This window comes from Pseudovirgaria hyperparasitica, assembly GCF_010093815.1.
Source record: "Pseudovirgaria hyperparasitica strain CBS 121739 unplaced genomic scaffold EJ05scaffold_6, whole genome shotgun sequence".
Classification (NCBI taxonomy): Eukaryota; Fungi; Ascomycota; class Dothideomycetes; order Acrospermales; family Acrospermaceae; genus Pseudovirgaria; species Pseudovirgaria hyperparasitica.
The window spans coordinates 1,591,649-1,608,135 of NW_022985554.1; the positions used below are offsets into that span (position 1 = coordinate 1,591,649).

Genomic DNA, 16,487 nt, shown 5'->3' on the forward strand with positions numbered 1-16,487 from the left:
TATGCATATGTCCTCGCAGACAAGGTGTGCTCGGGGTTTTTATTTCTTCTATTTCTGTGTTGTGTGATGAGCACACAAATTACAAATCATATTCATGCATAGCGAGAGGATATGGGCATACCACTAATGGCGTTTACTTGTTCAAAGCACCTGCCAGGGGCAGAGTCGCATGTCATGTATAGTGTATTTGAACTATGCTAGAGCGCCACCGACATGCGCAAAGACTTAGATAATCAGATGTTAAATTCACGATATCAGGGACTTTCAAAAGTGATACGTGCGGTGTGCCTCAGGCAGCAGCTATAGCCGTAGCATTGGCTTGGCGTCCGTGTAATCATCCCCACATTAATGTAGCTCTCTACGAGTTGCATGCAACCTTTCATCTCAACTTCATATCCTCGCGACAGATGACTGTATCATAGGAACTAACCATGGCAGTAAAAGCATCCCTTCCTCTCCCACCACCTCCTCCTCCATCATCTGGCTCTCTCGCACCACCACCACCCCCTCTAGATTCATCAGCACCGCCGCCTCCACCAGAGGACATTCCACCACCTCCGCCACCAAGCGATGAACCGCTCGGGCCTGCTTTAGGTGTTCGCGGCAGTGTCGGTAGTGTGACTGGATCAATTCCAAGCAGGAAAGTAGCTAAGCAGCCACCCAGTATCGAGGATTTTCTGAAGAAGAAGAGGGAAGCGGACGCGCTAGCTGCAAAGGTATGCTGCCATCTGAGTACTATGCAAGGTAGTGCTTCCAGTAAACGTTTAAATGACCTAACTGTCATGTAGCCAAGGTTTATACCCCGAGCTCAACGTGAAAAATACGCGAAGGCCGAAGAACAGCGTCAAGCTGAAGAGCGAGCGCGAAGGGAAGAGGCAACGCGTTTGGAAAGAGCCAAGTTCATGGCAGAGGCTGGTATGAGTGAAACAGCGAGCAGTACACGTGGGACCAATGGAAGCGCGCGACCTGCCATACCTACCGGACCAAGATCACAAAGACAAGAGGCTCCTAGAGGACCTAGCGCGATGCGCAACAGGCCTGGAGAAAAGACAAACATGCCACCGCCTGGCAAGCAGAGTGCTACTGTCGCGGCACCCACGGATAACAAGAAACGAGCAATAAACCCCGAAGAAGCGGAGAAGGAGTTGATCAGACAGCGATACATGGGTGTGGACAACAATGTTTCGACTTTCTCGGCGAAAAAGAAGCGAAAGCGGACCACAGAGAAGAAATTCAACTTTGAGTGGAACCCAGAAGAAGATACCAGCCAGGATTACAACCCTCTGTACCAAGACCGGACGGTGGCATCTTTCTACGGACGAGGTCGATTAGGTGGTTATGCAGATAACGAGGCCGGTGCTCGTGCGTACACAGATGCTATCAAAAAGCTCAGCAAGAGCGATGAGACAGCACGAATAAATGCAATCATGGACATGGAAAGACGTCAAAGGGATGCAGGTGGACGCGGTGTATTGGAGAAGCACTGGAGTGATAAGGAGTTGTCTCAGATGCGCGAACGTGACTGGCGCATCTTCAAGGAAGACTTCAGCATCAGCACCAAAGGCGGAACATTACCAAATCCGATGCGGTCATGGGACGAGTCCGATCTGCCCGAAGATGTCCTCGCTATCATCAGACGGGTCGGTTATACCGATCCTTCGCCAGTACAAAGGGCTTCTATCCCTATTGCTCTGCTCAACCGCGACCTGATCGGAGTTGCTGTCACTGGTTCCGGTAAAACTGCTGCCTTCCTGCTACCTTTACTAGTCTATATCAAAGATCTGCCTACCTTCAACGACTTCAACCGCAATGACGGGCCGTACGCAGTCATTCTCGCTCCAACTCGTGAGTTGGCGCAACAGATCGAATCAGAAGCAACAAAATTTGCGTCGCCACTCGGCTTCAAGGCTGTCAGTATCGTTGGTGGTCACTCTATTGAAGAGCAAGCATACAACATGCGCGAAGGAGCACATATTCTCATTGCTACGCCTGGTCGTCTCCTAGACTGCATCGAGCGTCGTGTCCTAGTCCTCAGCCAATGTTGCTACGTTATTATGGATGAGGCTGATCGCATGGTCGACCAAGGTTTCGAAGAGCCGCTGAACAAGATCCTTAACGCTCTCCCAGTCTCCAACGAGAAGCCCGACAACGATGATGCTGAGAATCCGGTGGTAATGAGCCGTCGTCTAGGAGGCAAAGACCGCTACCGCCAGACAATGATGTTTACAGCCACTATGCCAGCAGCTGTCGAGCGCATCGCAAAGAAATACCTGCGCCGCCCCGCCACAGTAACCATTGGTAACGCCGGCGAAGCAGTCGACACAGTCGAGCAACGTGTCGAGATGATCTCAGGCGAAGAGAAGCGGAAGAAGCGCCTCGAGGAAATCCTACGCTCGAACCAGTACGCGCCACCAATCATTGTCTTTGTCAACATCAAGCGTAACTGTGACACGATCGCGCGTGACATCAAGCACTGGGGATACTCGGCTGTCACACTGCATGGTAACAAGACACAAGAACAGCGTGAGGCGTCTCTGTCTCAGCTGCGTAATGGAACTGCAGACATCCTCGTCGCAACCGATCTTGCGGGTCGTGGTATCGACGTGCCGGACGTTAGTCTGGTGGTTAACTTTAACATGACTGGGAGCATCGAGGCTTATACACATCGTATTGGACGTACGGGTCGTGCAGGGAAGACGGGTACAGCGATTACTTTCTTGGGACACGAGGATGAGGACGTCATGTACGTGCACCCCTCATTCTATCTTGCTGTCAGTGGCAGTGCTAACCAAGCCATAGGTACGATCTCAAGTCCATGCTGCAGAAGTCGGACAAGAGCCGCGTTCCGGAGGAGCTACGCAAGCATCCTGCTGCGCAGCAGAAGAAGACACACGGCCAGAGAAAGGCCGAGAAGACGGAGGAGAATGGTGGCGGACAGCAGCGTGGCAGCGGGTGGTGAGAGGTGAGAGGTGGAGTGTTCATACTGACTATCGTATCGTCGCAATCAGGATATTACTGCTGTGTGTAGCAAAGCGGACGGCTTTCTTGCAAGCATCATTTGGGTATTCATGGCACTTTTTATCATATCATGTATCAACAACACTCGTCATCGACGGAGAAACCCTGCTGTCGAGTACGACAGGCAAGATAATACATGACTCATTATGATCCTACCTGAAAAAACATTTCAATCTGCATTCCAAGTAACGCGAGTCAAAGACTCTTTCTTCACTACTCTAATCAATAGTATAGTCGGAAAGGAAGATAGCAGGCTTAATTATAGTAAATGCGCATTCAATCGTATATGTTCTTGGGTAATTAGTGGCAGCATGCAAGCCCCCTGGAAATTCGCCCCTTTTTTAGAGGGTGGTCCACCAAAGTTGCAGAATAACATGCGTAATGTGTGCTGTGCTGTGCTGTGATGTGCTGTGCTGTGCTGTGCTGTGAGAGAGGGAGAGAGAGTAGCCCGCGTAGCTAAGCAATATAATGTCCTTAGTGAGTAAACGTATATATGTTTGTATTTGAGCAACTTACACCCATCTCTCAGCTACACACCTACCTGCCTAAGCAATGCACACATTTGAGTAAACTCACACACCTCTTGAGTACTTCACACACCTCTTAAGCAAACCCACATACCTCTTGAGTAACTCATACACACACCCGGTAGTAAACCGTCACATACACATATAGGCAACCTGGAAAATGAGTTGAGTTTTCTATCCCCCTTTTCTCTTCTTTGGGTGGTTTTGCAGAGCTTCTTATACCTATTTTACGTTCTACGTATCTACCATTCTCCGATTGTTGTCGTGATGCTTGGTATAGGTACACTTTTTAGTTCACTGTATAGGAAGGAAGAAGGACTGGGTAGGGTGTTTGAAAGCAGTAAGATTGGGCTGGTTTACGTATCCTGGGCTGCCCTGCCTACCTGCTTGCCCTATGACTCTACTCTGACTAAGCAAAGTAGGTGGCGAAATGGAGATTGTTGACGCTGTGGGACATATTCTCAGAATTGCACGTTGGTTGGGGCGGATCCCGATGCCATCCGTATAAAAAGGGGTATGTGGATGAACACCTTGAGACCATCAACAAAGCAGACCATCCCCAGAAAGTACCCCGCATAAACACATCACTTATACACCAGACCGCTAAACTCACCAGCCAAGTAAACCTGTGACTCGACGGGCGATTCCACCATTCGGTTCGTAAGAGAAACTTGACGTTCTACGACCCTATTGCCGTTTTTCCAGTCGAATACTGTCCCGATGTCTAGCGCACAGGCGATTCGACTGCGCTCGATAGGACCGTGTGATGTGTGCTCGAGGATCATATCCTGGAGCTCGGAGGGGAGCCCATGAATGAGGGACGGGCGCGCCTTGGTGAGTGTGCATTCGAGGAGCATCTCGAGGCCCCGTGCAGAGACCGTGTATCCGTCTTCTTCAAAGAGGTTTTCTGGTGCGGAGTAGGCCTCTGAGTCGTCGGAGATGAAGTATCGGACGATCTTGTCCATTGTTAGGATTAGGTAGAAGTTGGCATTACTGGGTGTGCGGGAGGAATCTCGTTTCAAGGCGTTTCGTTCCGCGAAATTCTGCCGGATCAATGCGATTGCGTGGGGCATGTGCCGTGACACGACAATGGATGTCGAGGGGTATCGGATGATGTTCCCTTGTACTGTGGCCCAATGAGGGAGATCGTGGATCCAAAGCAGATGTCCACCGCAGCTCCTACGAGGGCTGTTGATTTCCAGAACATTAATGTCCAAAGTGGCAATTTTGAGCACTGCGTTTGCCAGCCGTTTGAAAGTAATATCGTTGTATCGGCTGCAGAGGATGTGCCTCCATTGAAATGCAAAGTCGGAAAGCATCCGACTCACAAAAGCCTTGTGCCGCTCGAGGTTACGTTTCTCCGTTGTAAGTCGCCGGAAGTTCCAAGTTGGTGCTGTAAACATGGAAAATATTGTATTCTTTAGAGGTAGTGGTTGCTCATAAGGCTGGAGATCCAGCAGACCGATCTCACGTTGTCGAAGTACACTAAGAGGCACTTGGGAGTTACCAGTTTTCTTCTCGCAACGGAGCACACCGGCATCCAGGTCAAAAGTCCAAATTGCGGTGAGATGGATATGGCGTCGATCTTCAAATGGGCGAACGATATCATCCTGTTGAAGCCAATCCCAGCAGAAGCCCAGATAGATTGCGCCAAATGTATGTTCTATCACTGTAATGTGAACAACACAGCTACTTTACGACGCAGACTCGGGGGACTGACCGTTTGTTGCACCTCGTAGCCTTTTGGACGCTACTTGCAGGAAATCAATGTCGTCTGACCAGCGACGCTGGGAAAAGTAGATAGTGCCTAGGTTCCAATAAGCGGCTGGTGACTGTGTTGCGCCAGGGGGCGCGAAGCTATGCTACCTTGGTGTACGATGTTGATGAAAATAGACATGTTGTGATGATCATTCGCCTCGACGTTACGGCTATAAATTTGCAGTGAATGAGTCAACGATACGCTAGTTATAGTATGGCGTTGATTCCCGTATAATGAAACGTGATAATTAATGTAGTATGAATATCAATTCGTTGATTAATTAAAGTTGCTCTTACTAAGAGCGAGAGAGTAGTAGAAGCCTGAGTAAGGCAATTAGGTAGATATGCCGCTAGACCTAATCCGGAATGGTCGGTGGATACCGCCTGGTCATAGCTTTTAATAGACCTAGCCGTCCAAACCTTTATATTCCTAACTATAAATACTACTATATACTTGGGATCTTCCTGCTCTCCTTACATTCTATCGTTTAGATACAACTATCATTACTGTCTTAAGGTAGTCATTATTGCCCTGCCTCTGCCTTGACATCTCTGTATTTTACCACGGAAAGCGAACTGCCTACCTATAATGGTGCTGGGCCACCTCGCATCTATCGACCTCCGGTATCCTTGAACTCAAGATCGTGGTGTGAACTTGACCCGGGGACCAGCGACCGGCCTTACAATCAGCCATCCACGAGCCTTCACCTCACCGGAGTCCTCTCGGCTTCTTGATACACTAAATTTCCGAAGGATCTCAACTAGAGCCGTTTTGATCCACATCTTGCTGAAGTCGCGTCCGGCACAGATCCTTGGCCCTTGCAGGAAAGTCATGTTCTGGTAGTTGCTCGACGCGCCGCCGTGCTTGTTGGCCCGCTCGATGCCATGCTCGTCAATCGTGATCCACCGGCTTGGATCGAACACGTCGGCCTTGGGGCCCCAGTACTGTGGATTCCGATTGATCGCTCCGACCCACATGTGGATTGCGGTCCCTGTGGGTACCGTTCGTCCTACGATGCTTATGGGCTTGCATGTCGCCCGGGATGTGTAGGGCAGGGGAGGGTGGAGTCGTAGAACCTCCTCTACGACTGCATTGAGATATACCATTCGTTCTAGCTCTTCATGCTCAAAGTCTCTACCGGCAACGACGTTATCGATCTCGGATATGAGGGTTTCCTGATGGCATAGATTCTCCGCGAGGGTGAGGTATGGATCGCCCATATGATCGCGGCGGTAGTTGTCTCGAGACCAGCCATGAGGAACGTGAGGATATGCTCGACCAACTCGTCATCGTCGAGGGTCTGCGTGTCCTCACCGACGGAGCACCCGGCCGATTGTACGATCTGACGCAAAGCTTGATGAGGCAGCGGCTTGCCCTCTCCATTTTGAAGTTTAGCAGATTCCAGTATCTTCCAGCAGATCCTGCGCAACGCCTTTGCTCTCCGATCCCGCGCCCGGTTTATGCGCAAAGGGAGCAACTTCATGCATCCGACCGGCAGATACGTAGCCACACTGAGGAACCGCACAGCGCCCTGACTAACATTCAGCGTCCGCTCCCACAACCTGGTATCCGCATCGTCCCACCGCGATACCAGCGCATCCCAATCATAGCACAGCAAACTCGCACTCGACACATCCAGCACATACCGCAACGCAAACGGTGTAACATCCATATAATCGCGATCCACACCCACACCCACACCTCCCCTCCCAATCGCACCCGCAAGAAGCCCCGCTTTCCGCCTCACGACCGCAAAGTTGCCCCGGACAGACTCGAGCCGGAGATGGGGCAGCATGATGCCGCGCGCTGTGCGATACCGCGCGCCCTCGCTGAGAATCAGACCCCACCCGAGGAACGGCGCGTCGAGGGCGGCCCATTCGGCGGGTTTGGTGTGGCCGTAGGCATGGGCGGAGAAGACGTCGCGGAGGGCGTCTGGGCTGATGGGCAGGATGGTGCTGCCTTCAATGAGGCCGTGGGTGTGCAGCGCGTGGGCGGTTGGGTGCTGCTTGAACCAGGCTAAGGGGGTGGTTCCGCGGGGCTCTTCGAGGAGGAGCTGTGTTGATCGCAGGATGCCGTTCGTCTGTTATATGCGAAAGTCTTTTCGTTAGTTGTGGTTAGAGATGGGGGAGGTAGGCGGAGGTGTATCATTTCGTCCGACTTGTGGTGATGACTTACGTATATCGTGGGGAACAGCCTACGGAGTGGATTTCTGAGATAGGGCCAGAGGAGGAGTCGATCGAAAAGGTACAACATTACTCCAGATGATAATACTTTAGCCCAGTCGCTCCGGAGAACCTCTAAAGACAATCTGATTGGCTTCGTTGAGGGCATGACGATGCACCATCCGACGACCCAGAGCACCGCTGCTATGGTCAGGCATTCAACTAGATATAAAGGTCTTTGCGAGAGAAAGGCCGGAGGTTTCATTTTTTGTCTTCTCTAGGTCGTATGTGGAGCCTTCTTTCATCAGGCATGCGCTAAGCAGTGGCAGTTGGAGGATCTATTTGATTATATCAACCAGAGTACCAGCAAGAGCACATAAAACTTGGATTACCAAGTTCCAATATGAGAATGGCAGGAGGGGTTTATATGACAACGACTCTAGAAAATGTCCGAAAACCCCTCGCATACGGGGAATTAGTAGCAGTAGCAATTATGCAGTCCTTCCGCCGTAACCGCTATGTCCGCCTTTCAACGGTAGATCTTCTCCACCTGCATGTCATCAGGTTTCGGCTTCCAAAGCCAGCCATGTCTGCTCTTCACAGAGGTGTGTGCAGTCGCGTGTGCGGAGATCTTGGTAGTACATAACGGAGATAAACTCGATCGATTCGGGAGATCTGAATCGGATCACAAGACAGCACCACCGATTGGCGTGCTGTAGTGCATGAGCGATCGCTGACATATACGCAATGGCTTTGGTCATTACATTTTCTGTCATGTATGGTTATGCACAGCCGGCGCTGTGATTCGATGTGCATCTTTGCAAATCCCACCAGTTACCTGCGCCAACGTTGCAGGCGCGTCATGCATTGGAAGAAGTGGAAGATAAGAAATCGATAGTAATGGGGGCTTTGGGGACGTAGGAATTAGCAAGCATTAGTAGGTATTAGCAGGAAATAGCAAGAAATTGCAAGAAATAGCAAGAAATAGCAGGAAATAGCAGGAAATAGCAGAAAATGGTAGGAAATAGTAAGAAATACCAAAAATAAGCAGGAAATTATAAGAAATCATAAGAAATTATAAGATATTATAAGAAATTACGATAAATTATTATAAATTATAAGAAAAAGTAAGATTTAGTAAGAGTTATAGATTATAAGTATAGAATACTATGTATCTCTTTAATTTTTAGAGCCATTTTCACCTCTACATAAGATACATAATTTTTGTATCCTATCCTTAGCTCGGACGGTATATACGTAGAGAGTGTTAGTAGTGGCTTCAATGATCAAAGGAGAAGGGGCTGGCTCGGCAGAATAGCAGTCTTCATGTAGGCGTAATCGGTATGTAGTCACCATTGCCAAGTAGTTTCATCTCTTATGGAATTTAATCATGTATAGCTGATGTATTTAGTGTCTGCCTAAGTCCATGTCCTTGTCATTCGTCTCACTGGGTAGCTGAGCCGACCCAAGGATGAGCGCCTATTACATCCGAAACGTGACTTTCGGTAACTGGTGCAGTGTAACATATAGATATAAACGTGTGGCGTGTATATAAGCCCTAGCTAGTTAATAGGATGAATGTATGCGCGCAGCAGTAACTAGGATCTGGGCAACCGAATGATTTCTCGAATAAGTAGGCATTAGCAGAATCTAGCAGGGAATGGCAAGATTTAGTAGAAATTAGCAAAATTTCTCGAGAAAGTAGCAAAATTTCTTGAGAAAGTAGTAAAATGTACTATAATTCTATACTAGACAGCGCTTAGCAGAAGACTGATGACGATATATCCATGCGTATGGAAATTCATTGCACATTGGCCCAGTATTTCGAAAATGGTTCGAGACACAAAGCAGGCAACTATGCATGACATGGATGCGAATATCGCTGCGTCTTCACTACTGTCAAAGACCGGGTCGTTGGCTGAGGTATATAAACCAGCCAGATCCATCCGAATTGTGCAAAGGAACAATCAACCTTCAGAAGAACTTTACATTCATATCCCAGCGAAGTACCAACAACATGTGTTATACCGCAATAAGATGGCATCGCTGCGGGATTCATACCGCGACAAAGGGGGTTCATTGCCGAGATGCGACGCTCAACGAAGCCACCGGAAGGCTGAATTCATGCGGGCAGCCTGGGGGCACATATGATGCTGGATTTACCCACCTTCTTTGCGGTAAACCAGAGTGTCCGCATAACGTGCTAGGCGGATGTTGGACTTGTTGCCAATGTGGAGCAACAGAGAATTACATCAATCCATGCAAAAACTGCGCCCATCAATGCTGCTGGAACTGCCGACCCATAGGTAAATCTTCTTTTGCTGGATTGAATGTGGAAGCAAGTAACTGATTGATGACAGTTGTCAATGGTTGAGTGGTAGAAGACCTTGCCTGGAAAGGATCGATGGTTTTCAACGTTTCATCTATGTATTTAAGTAATACATAGAGCGAGACAATTTTCAATCATTGCGTAGGAGACTTTGAATCTTCTGCAAACCCATCATATCGCCTTCTTTGGTGTTAGCAAGTTCGCCCGTCACCCAACCATCCGTGAAGCTGCCTCCAAAATCCACCACCCAAGCATTGTCGTCACAGCTTATCAATACGTTTTGTGCTTTAACATCGCCCCATACGAGGCCATGCAAGTGAAGCTGCTGTACCATGTCACTGATCTGCGTTGCCCACTTCTGTCGTTGCTGTTTACTCGCCGACTCCACGAGAGCTTGTAGGTGGGGCTTTGTGGTGTCGGTATCAATATAGTCCATCAGGAACCCGAGAGCGGAACAGCAGTCCTCATCTGAAGTTATGAGACCCACAACGGACGGGATAGAGAGCCGCGTGCGGAAGTCCGTTCGTTGGATCTGGAGCAGAGAAGATATCTCCCTCTTCAAGGAGTGTAATTCAGATTGGTGACTGGTCATTTTCGCGCATAATGTCGTGCCCTCTATGCAAACTTTGAAAACCGCGTCATGTTTCATGACGTCCAGAACCTCGATCTGAGACAGCGCAAATGCTGGTATACCTGGACCAAGCTGGTACCGACTCAGGCCAGCGTGGTTCCAGTAGTAAGGAAACGTACTCAGGTCTTCCTCGAGTATGATGCATAATTTCTCATCCCGTGTGCACACTCGTAGTCCGACAACTTTTGGATTACAATAATCGTTCAGTGTCCGCGGAGAGAATGCTCCGTGACACTGGGCGAACTGCCGGAAGAAGGGCTGGCACGATACGGCGAGAACATCCGATATTTCATCGAACAGTAGGTCGAGTTCATCTTGGTTTTTTGCTTTCTGTAGAGCATGAATGCGATCGAGGTAGTCACGCTCGATGGTGTGCGGTGGAGAGTCAACAGACAAGAGTACTTCAAAGTGCACGCCGTTGCTTGTTATTGTAAACTGACAATCATCTTCAAGTCCATAACGGATAGAGTCGACTGCGTTGACACAAGGAGGCAGAGAAGGTGAATGCATAGCGTTGGAGTTGGTGGTGTTGAAGTTATGACTGCCTAGGTGTTAACCTAAGACTAGCTTTTATATTACTCGATAGAACCATTTATGATCAGAGGGTATTACGATTAGTCACAAGATCACAGGGATGCTGTCGCCTAGAATGTGCTACTCAATGCATACATCACCACGCTTGGGCATTTTCAAACCTTCAGGCTGCAATTCTGGGGATGGCTGTCAGCACTTCCTGTTTCTGTTGGGACCTTTCATAATGAATTCTGCAGTAATAATAACAGTCACTAAAAATATTACAACTGAGCCTGCAGGCTAAAAGCCTTGGCTGGGAATGATATGTTATTTGCTTGTATTGGTAACAAAGGTTGTACTGTTATCTAATGCTAAGCCGGCATTAACATAGCCTTCATTTTGGCAGCGACTTTCTATTGAGTTGCAAATTGTATGATCGCCTTGATGATGTGTAAAAGGTATGTCAAGAGCAAGTCGCTATTAGATGTTACTAGATTACTCAAAGATATGTTTGCTCGTATGGGCGTACTTGAATGGCACGCCAACAGCACAGATCTTACTTTCCATATACAACGCACGATATGCCCTGGCGATCGATTGTCTCTGGAGTCGGCCACCGGGCTCTTTTGACTAAACAGAGTGGACGACGGGTGTCTGATGTGCAGCTCCTTGATGTATTGTAGCGAGCTTGCAGGATCCCACAAAGCTAAGACCTGGATCGAGTACTTCTGCCTTGGACTCAGCTCTATGTCACTCTGCAACAACCTGACTGTATGCTGGTTCTCCGTCGTGCGAACTGGAGATGGCTCCAGCTCGAGCACCTGGGAATGTAGCTAACCGCATCGGTGCTAACAGTTTCTTGCCCGCTGCAATAAGCTATTGGAATCAAGCTCTTCATTGATCAATAGCGCTTATCCGGTGCTCGCACCAAGTGCCCCAGATTCTCCAGACCGAGGACCTTGCTACTGACGATGGGGTTGAGAACTTGAGATACTTCTGTTCGAAGGGATTCTTGCTGTATCTTGACCTCTTCCAGAACATACACAGGTAACGTGCGGCGCAGATCAGAGAGCGGACGGTCATACGCTGAAGCCGACCGCAGATGGCTCTGAACGCGAATATTATTCGTTCGGGAAATATTTGATCATTCGGGTGTATATTATGCGTCAATGTATACAAAGCGATATTGACGTATCACGTGAATAAGCTCTTGTGACACCTCTGTCCTTGCGACACGTATTACATGCTCACCCCTCACCTTATAACTGTCAAAGCTGTCCTAACGAAATCACCATTGCACCTGACATCCTCTCATCGACAAAGTTGGGCAACTAGAGCATTCAAGGACCCCGATAAGTGTATAACCTGGAATTTCGAGTTTTAGTAAGCCTACGTCCTCAACAGCGATTTTTGTTCGACATACTAAAGTAACTCATTATGTAGGCCTACTACATGAGATATCCCTTATTTTAAGACCTCCTCGGCGTCCATCCGAATCGCATAAATGACTGACCCCATGACAACCGGACAGGGTTTTCTGTCAGAAACAGTGAGTCTAGGGAAGAGCCCTTCGTGTCTGTAACGCTCACCGCACTTATACGTGCAGATGATACAAGAAGCCCTACGAGAAGGACTTGGCTACATCACCGGAAACATGTTTCATGCAGAGGAAGAAGACAGGACCATTCGATTTGTAGGGGCTTTCATCAGGATATCTAAAAGAGGTACCAAACCACTGGAGCTCACAGATATTGCGGAAATTCGAGAGTTTCGGATTCCTGCTGGATATTATGCGGAAGTGATAGATGGGTATGCAAAGCTGACCAAATGCGGTCCATCTCCAGTGTTTGGAGAATCCTGTAACCCTCAGACCGACCAACCTTCAAACTAATCGACATATCTTCGCTCTCTCCGAAAGGTATTAGCAATGTTAAGCACTCTGTGGTCGATATCTGCGACCTAATTTCCATCTGCCACTGATTGCTAGCCCGGACAGCGTTGTAAAACAGTGCGGCCAAAATCGGTACATGTGTAATAGGCGGTTTTGAAAATATGTACTTTATGTCTGTAACCTTTTAGGCTTCGTTTTAAGTGTAACTTTTGGGTCATGCTTACGCCTAGGAGTCTGCATGGTCTGTGTTTCCACGAAAGTCTCTCGTTCTTGTCCGATTGCTGACTGTTGCCTAACAGTAGAGGCAGAGGAATGCGATAGAGAGAGATTAAATTGGTCTGTGCTGTTCATTTCGTCGACGTTCATACCGTAAAATTCTGGATCCTCGTTAATCTACTACAGTAAGGATCCTGAGTTCGACACTATGTACCTTGGAACTCAGGTTGTAAGGTCATCCTTCGTTTCCGTTTCCTCATGCCCGAAATAGGAACAATCTGGGGGCCTGGTCGTCTTAGCTGCTGTTCACCAAGATGTTGACATGCTTACTGTCCAAGGATGGCACTCCATAATCATCTGCGAGCACATCAAGCGAAGGCGATTGCAAGCTGCCCCCCTTGACTCTCACCACGTCCAAAATGTTCATTCTCTCGTCCTCGCGCATGTTTGCGAGCTTTTGTTTTCCAAATGCCACAGCGCAGAGCATCACTACACCAGGACTGCTGTGGCGTAGAACATCATGTAGGAACTCTTGGTAAACCTGACCCGAGCGATTCGTCTGAACTTGGGTAAGAATGGTTATAGCAGTGTCTACATGCTTCGAAGCACGGTTGTCAACACGATCTACGACCTTGAACCTTCTCGCTGCTTTGTCTAACGCGTTGTAGAACTGAGAAGAATTTTCCGGAATGAAATTAGGGATACGAAGCTGTCGCGTTTTCATTTCAGCTTTCAGAGATTCTGCTGTATCGTGACATAGTCGAAGTAGGGTCGCTAACTCTTCGTCTGATACGTCAACATAGCCTTCTTCCAAAGAGGTCGTCCTTCGTTCTGTTTCAAGAACAACGCGGGTGGGCTGCATCTGAAGAGAGGACCATAAAAATGCAGAATGTAGAATATGCAGAATGCTGCAAGATTCTGTTTACTTTTACAATGGGCCATGGATGTATAGACGAGTTTAGGCATCAGCCCTCTGGTTATTTTGCATGGTTATACGTGATGCAAGTCACCTTGGTAAGGCGGGCCAGACCAGCCAATGAGGATAATTCGATTCAGGAAAGCGTAAGATATCGCGTAAATGTGCAGAGTATCACAAGAAGCCCTAGAGCAGGTTTAAAGACTTTTGCCTCCTGCAAGGTTGTGCAAATTGTTCCAGTAAGCAGTCATGATCGTGGCGAGCGATAGGCTGTATTCCTAGGTCTGTAGAAGCGGCACAGTCTGGTGTGTATGTCCACCAGGATCGGGCAGAAGTCTAGTCACCATTGGTATACACCCCACGTATCGACTTGGGACACTTAGCAGAATAGGGCTTGTGGAGTAATGGATATCGTGACTCTAGGACGATAGACGGATGAACTATAAAACTTGGCACGTCGGTGAACAACCATGTAATCTGAATGCTCTGTGTTCGGAAGCTGCTCGAATATCAGCCGAAGCTTAACGTTGTCGCACTCTCCGCCAGACGAAAAGTCGTCTTCTGGACCTTTAGATCGGAATTCCACGCTGCAGCCTCATGGCTAACTCGTCAAATCCTAGGCTACGAGTGTCACTCCCTTACCAGTTGAGATTGATATATCCAGAAGGTATACCGCAAAGGACGTATGGCCTCCATTGCACCGCACTCTTACAGCTTAGGCCCATCGCATGGAAGCGAGAGATTTAGTGTGATAGCAAAAGTAGACTCGGGCATGGGAGTCGCTCTAGCCTCGGCTCGCTACGCGTGGCTGAGGGGATTTATGCTGAGACAGCCATGGTTCGACTGGCTACATTTATTGAGAGTCAAGTGTGCATGATATGTGAGGTGTATATGCAAAGCCCGGAATGTTGAGTGAGAACTGTGCTGACGTTTGACTGTGGGTGTTGTTCGTACTATACCATAGGGGCAAGGGTTAGCATGTCAGCATCAAAGATGTTTTGCGGTCGGGCGCTTGCCGGTCATGGTCTTCCTAGATAAGTCAAATAACGGTAGAATGATTTCAGTGTATGGTTGGGTCGAATACCTCTATAGTTATTCACGTGGCCAGAAAACAGAAACCCTAATTATCACTGAAGATCAGGGAGAGGAATGTGTACGATGCTGTAACAACTTCTTGATGTCATTTATACGTATTGAAAGCTCGAATAGGATATCCAATCATCATTGGAGCTACAGCCACAAATATCTTCCGTAAAAGAGGGTAGAGCTTCAATTGTATATCCCGTCTTCGACAATGAAAGCATTCCAGCAGACGAGCCTATTCTTCATCAATCATGGCACGCATGACGCGGCTCTTGCCTTTGCGAGCCCATTGGGCAGGATCGACGTCCGCATATGTCGTCCCAATAGCCAGCTCGTCAATCCAAACCTGTCTAAAGTTCTGACCGCCTGGGGGGGCCTGGTTGTTGCTATCGAACCACTGATTGGCATAGAGACCAACCTGGAATCGAAACTGACGGTTTCCATTGTCATTCAGTGTCGATGGTTTCCCAAGGTCGTTCACCACTTTTGTGCCATCGTACCAGACCTTGTAGTAGCCAGTGTTGTCAGACGCCCATTTGGCTTGGATGATGACGGTGTGCCAGACGCCGGCGGTGACAGTGGCCAGTCCCTCGTGGTATACGTTCTCGTTCTTGCAGTCTGAATCGGCCTCAATGTTGCCGAACGTTCTGCGGGCGTAGAACTGATTGCCTCTGATTCCGAGCATGGCAGCGGGCTTCCAGTCATCGCATTTGTTGTTTAACTGAGCAATGAACTGTGCCAGGTTGTAGCTCTGTGCACCCTGGAAGTCCCAGTTCTGTTGGAGGCGGAACGAGAAGCTGTAGAATCGCTCGTCGCCGCGCTTGTATCCATCGTTGTGGACGCACTCGGCATGGTAGCGGCCGCCCCAGTTGCTGTTGTACGTCTGCTGAGCCTTGAGAGACTGCGGGGATTCCAGAAACTCGCTGGTCGACTCGAGTACCGCGCCGGTGCCTGTGTTGTCGATGTTGAAGCTGTCACAGCCGCTTCTGTAGCCCTTGTTGGACCATAGCTGAGTCGCCTGGGCCGTGAGGCAGAGGCCGGAGAGCAAGACTGCGGAGAAGCGCTTGGTGAGCATATCGAGTGATGCTTGAAGGCGGAGACGATTCTGTTCGCTGGTGTCCTACTCTAGACTACAGGACCGTGAAGGGACCTTTTATAAAAGATTAACAGGTACCCACGGCGATCATCCTGGGGATATCGTGCTTCAGCCCCAGGTTTCTGCATGTCATGTAATTCAGGTCAAGTGGATAACAAACACCTGGACCGGCTAGTGTTGAATTGATTCCTTTGTTCGGCGATTTAGTCAGAAATCCGTGGCTTGCCAAAGGAGTAGCCTGTCGTCCATAGATGATGCATCTTAGATCGTATGGCTTCGTCCATGACAGCGACAGCGATATCTCATTGGCAGCTTCTGGGACAGATGACCATCTCAACTATTGTTC

General features: G+C 48.7%; 8 protein-coding genes across 8 annotated transcripts; 3 read left to right on the plus strand and 5 right to left on the minus strand.

Annotated features, from left to right (window-relative positions):
* The first annotated feature begins 371 nt into the window (after positions 1–371).
* Positions 372–3,292, plus strand: EJ05DRAFT_510208 (putative DEAD/DEAH box helicase). Its single transcript, XM_033748159.1, has 3 exons — positions 372–716; positions 789–2,743; positions 2,800–3,292. Exons 1-3 carry the CDS (start codon positions 432–434, stop codon positions 2,957–2,959), a joined length of 2,400 nt encoding a protein of 799 aa, XP_033601835.1. The 5' UTR covers positions 372–431; the 3' UTR covers positions 2,960–3,292.
* A 558-nt stretch (positions 3,293–3,850) lies between these two features.
* On the minus strand, positions 3,851–5,590 carry EJ05DRAFT_510209 (uncharacterized protein). Its single transcript, XM_033748160.1, has 3 exons — positions 5,412–5,590; positions 5,266–5,352; positions 3,851–5,208 (listed from the first exon to the last, which is right to left on the minus strand). Exons 1-3 carry the CDS (start codon positions 5,440–5,442, stop codon positions 4,130–4,132), a joined length of 1,197 nt encoding a protein of 398 aa, XP_033601836.1. The 5' UTR covers positions 5,443–5,590; the 3' UTR covers positions 3,851–4,129.
* Positions 5,591–5,939: 349 nt separating this feature from the next.
* On the minus strand, positions 5,940–7,731 carry EJ05DRAFT_485411 (cytochrome P450; the record flags this gene model as incomplete). The annotated part of the gene is made up of 3 exons (XM_033745450.1): positions 5,940–6,577; positions 6,619–7,384; positions 7,480–7,731. The coding sequence occupies 3 exons, from the start codon at positions 7,729–7,731 to the stop codon at positions 5,940–5,942; spliced, it is 1,656 nt and encodes a 551-aa protein (XP_033601837.1).
* A 1,368-nt stretch (positions 7,732–9,099) lies between these two features.
* On the plus strand, positions 9,100–9,870 carry EJ05DRAFT_344504 (uncharacterized protein). Its single transcript, XM_033740946.1, has one exon. The coding sequence runs from the start codon at positions 9,328–9,330 to the stop codon at positions 9,814–9,816; it is 489 nt and encodes a 162-aa protein (XP_033601838.1). The 5' UTR covers positions 9,100–9,327; the 3' UTR covers positions 9,817–9,870.
* Positions 9,871–11,064, minus strand: EJ05DRAFT_344506 (uncharacterized protein). The gene has a single exon (XM_033740947.1). The coding sequence runs from the start codon at positions 10,934–10,936 to the stop codon at positions 9,926–9,928; it is 1,011 nt and encodes a 336-aa protein (XP_033601839.1). The 5' UTR covers positions 10,937–11,064; the 3' UTR covers positions 9,871–9,925.
* A 1,189-nt stretch (positions 11,065–12,253) lies between these two features.
* EJ05DRAFT_475603 (uncharacterized protein) lies at positions 12,254–13,208 on the plus strand. The gene is made up of 3 exons (XM_033743835.1): positions 12,254–12,322; positions 12,383–12,488; positions 12,546–13,208. Exons 2-3 carry the CDS (start codon positions 12,444–12,446, stop codon positions 12,828–12,830), a joined length of 330 nt encoding a protein of 109 aa, XP_033601840.1. The 5' UTR covers positions 12,254–12,322; positions 12,383–12,443; the 3' UTR covers positions 12,831–13,208.
* Positions 13,069–14,159, minus strand: EJ05DRAFT_475605 (uncharacterized protein). Its single transcript, XM_033743836.1, has one exon. It carries the CDS (start codon positions 13,906–13,908, stop codon positions 13,342–13,344), a length of 567 nt encoding a protein of 188 aa, XP_033601841.1. The 5' UTR covers positions 13,909–14,159; the 3' UTR covers positions 13,069–13,341.
* Positions 14,160–15,121: 962 nt separating this feature from the next.
* On the minus strand, positions 15,122–16,374 carry EJ05DRAFT_344648 (uncharacterized protein). The gene has a single exon (XM_033740948.1). It carries the CDS (start codon positions 16,118–16,120, stop codon positions 15,281–15,283), a length of 840 nt encoding a protein of 279 aa, XP_033601842.1. The 5' UTR covers positions 16,121–16,374; the 3' UTR covers positions 15,122–15,280.
* Positions 16,375–16,487: the final 113 nt, after the last annotated feature.

Coding starts and splice junctions, on each gene's coding strand:
- EJ05DRAFT_510208 (XM_033748159.1), top strand. CDS start 432: ATGGCAGTAAAAGCATCCCTTCCTCTCCCACCACCTCCTCCTCCATCA. Junction 717..788: donor CGGACGCGCTAGCTGCAAAG/GTATGCTGCCAT, acceptor ACTGTCATGTAG/CCAAGGTTTATACCCCGAGC. Junction 2,744..2,799: donor CACGAGGATGAGGACGTCAT/GTACGTGCACCC, acceptor ACCAAGCCATAG/GTACGATCTCAAGTCCATGC.
- EJ05DRAFT_510209 (XM_033748160.1), bottom strand. CDS start 5,442: ATGTCTATTTTCATCAACATCGTACACCAAG. Junction 5,353..5,411: donor CATCAACATCGTACACCAAG/GTAGCATAGCTT, acceptor ATTGGAACCTAG/GCACTATCTACTTTTCCCAG. Junction 5,209..5,265: donor GCTACGAGGTGCAACAAACG/GTCAGTCCCCCG, acceptor TTACAGTGATAG/AACATACATTTGGCGCAATC.
- EJ05DRAFT_344504 (XM_033740946.1), top strand. CDS start 9,328: ATGACATGGATGCGAATATCGCTGCGTCTTCACTACTGTCAAAGACCG.
- EJ05DRAFT_344506 (XM_033740947.1), bottom strand. CDS start 10,936: ATGCATTCACCTTCTCTGCCTCCTTGTGTCAACGCAGTCGACTCTATC.
- EJ05DRAFT_475603 (XM_033743835.1), top strand. CDS start 12,444: ATGACTGACCCCATGACAACCGGACAGGGTTTTCTGTCAGAAACA. Junction 12,489..12,545: donor AGGGTTTTCTGTCAGAAACA/GTGAGTCTAGGG, acceptor TTATACGTGCAG/ATGATACAAGAAGCCCTACG.
- EJ05DRAFT_475605 (XM_033743836.1), bottom strand. CDS start 13,908: ATGCAGCCCACCCGCGTTGTTCTTGAAACAGAACGAAGGACGACCTCT.
- EJ05DRAFT_344648 (XM_033740948.1), bottom strand. CDS start 16,120: ATGCTCACCAAGCGCTTCTCCGCAGTCTTGCTCTCCGGCCTCTGCCTC.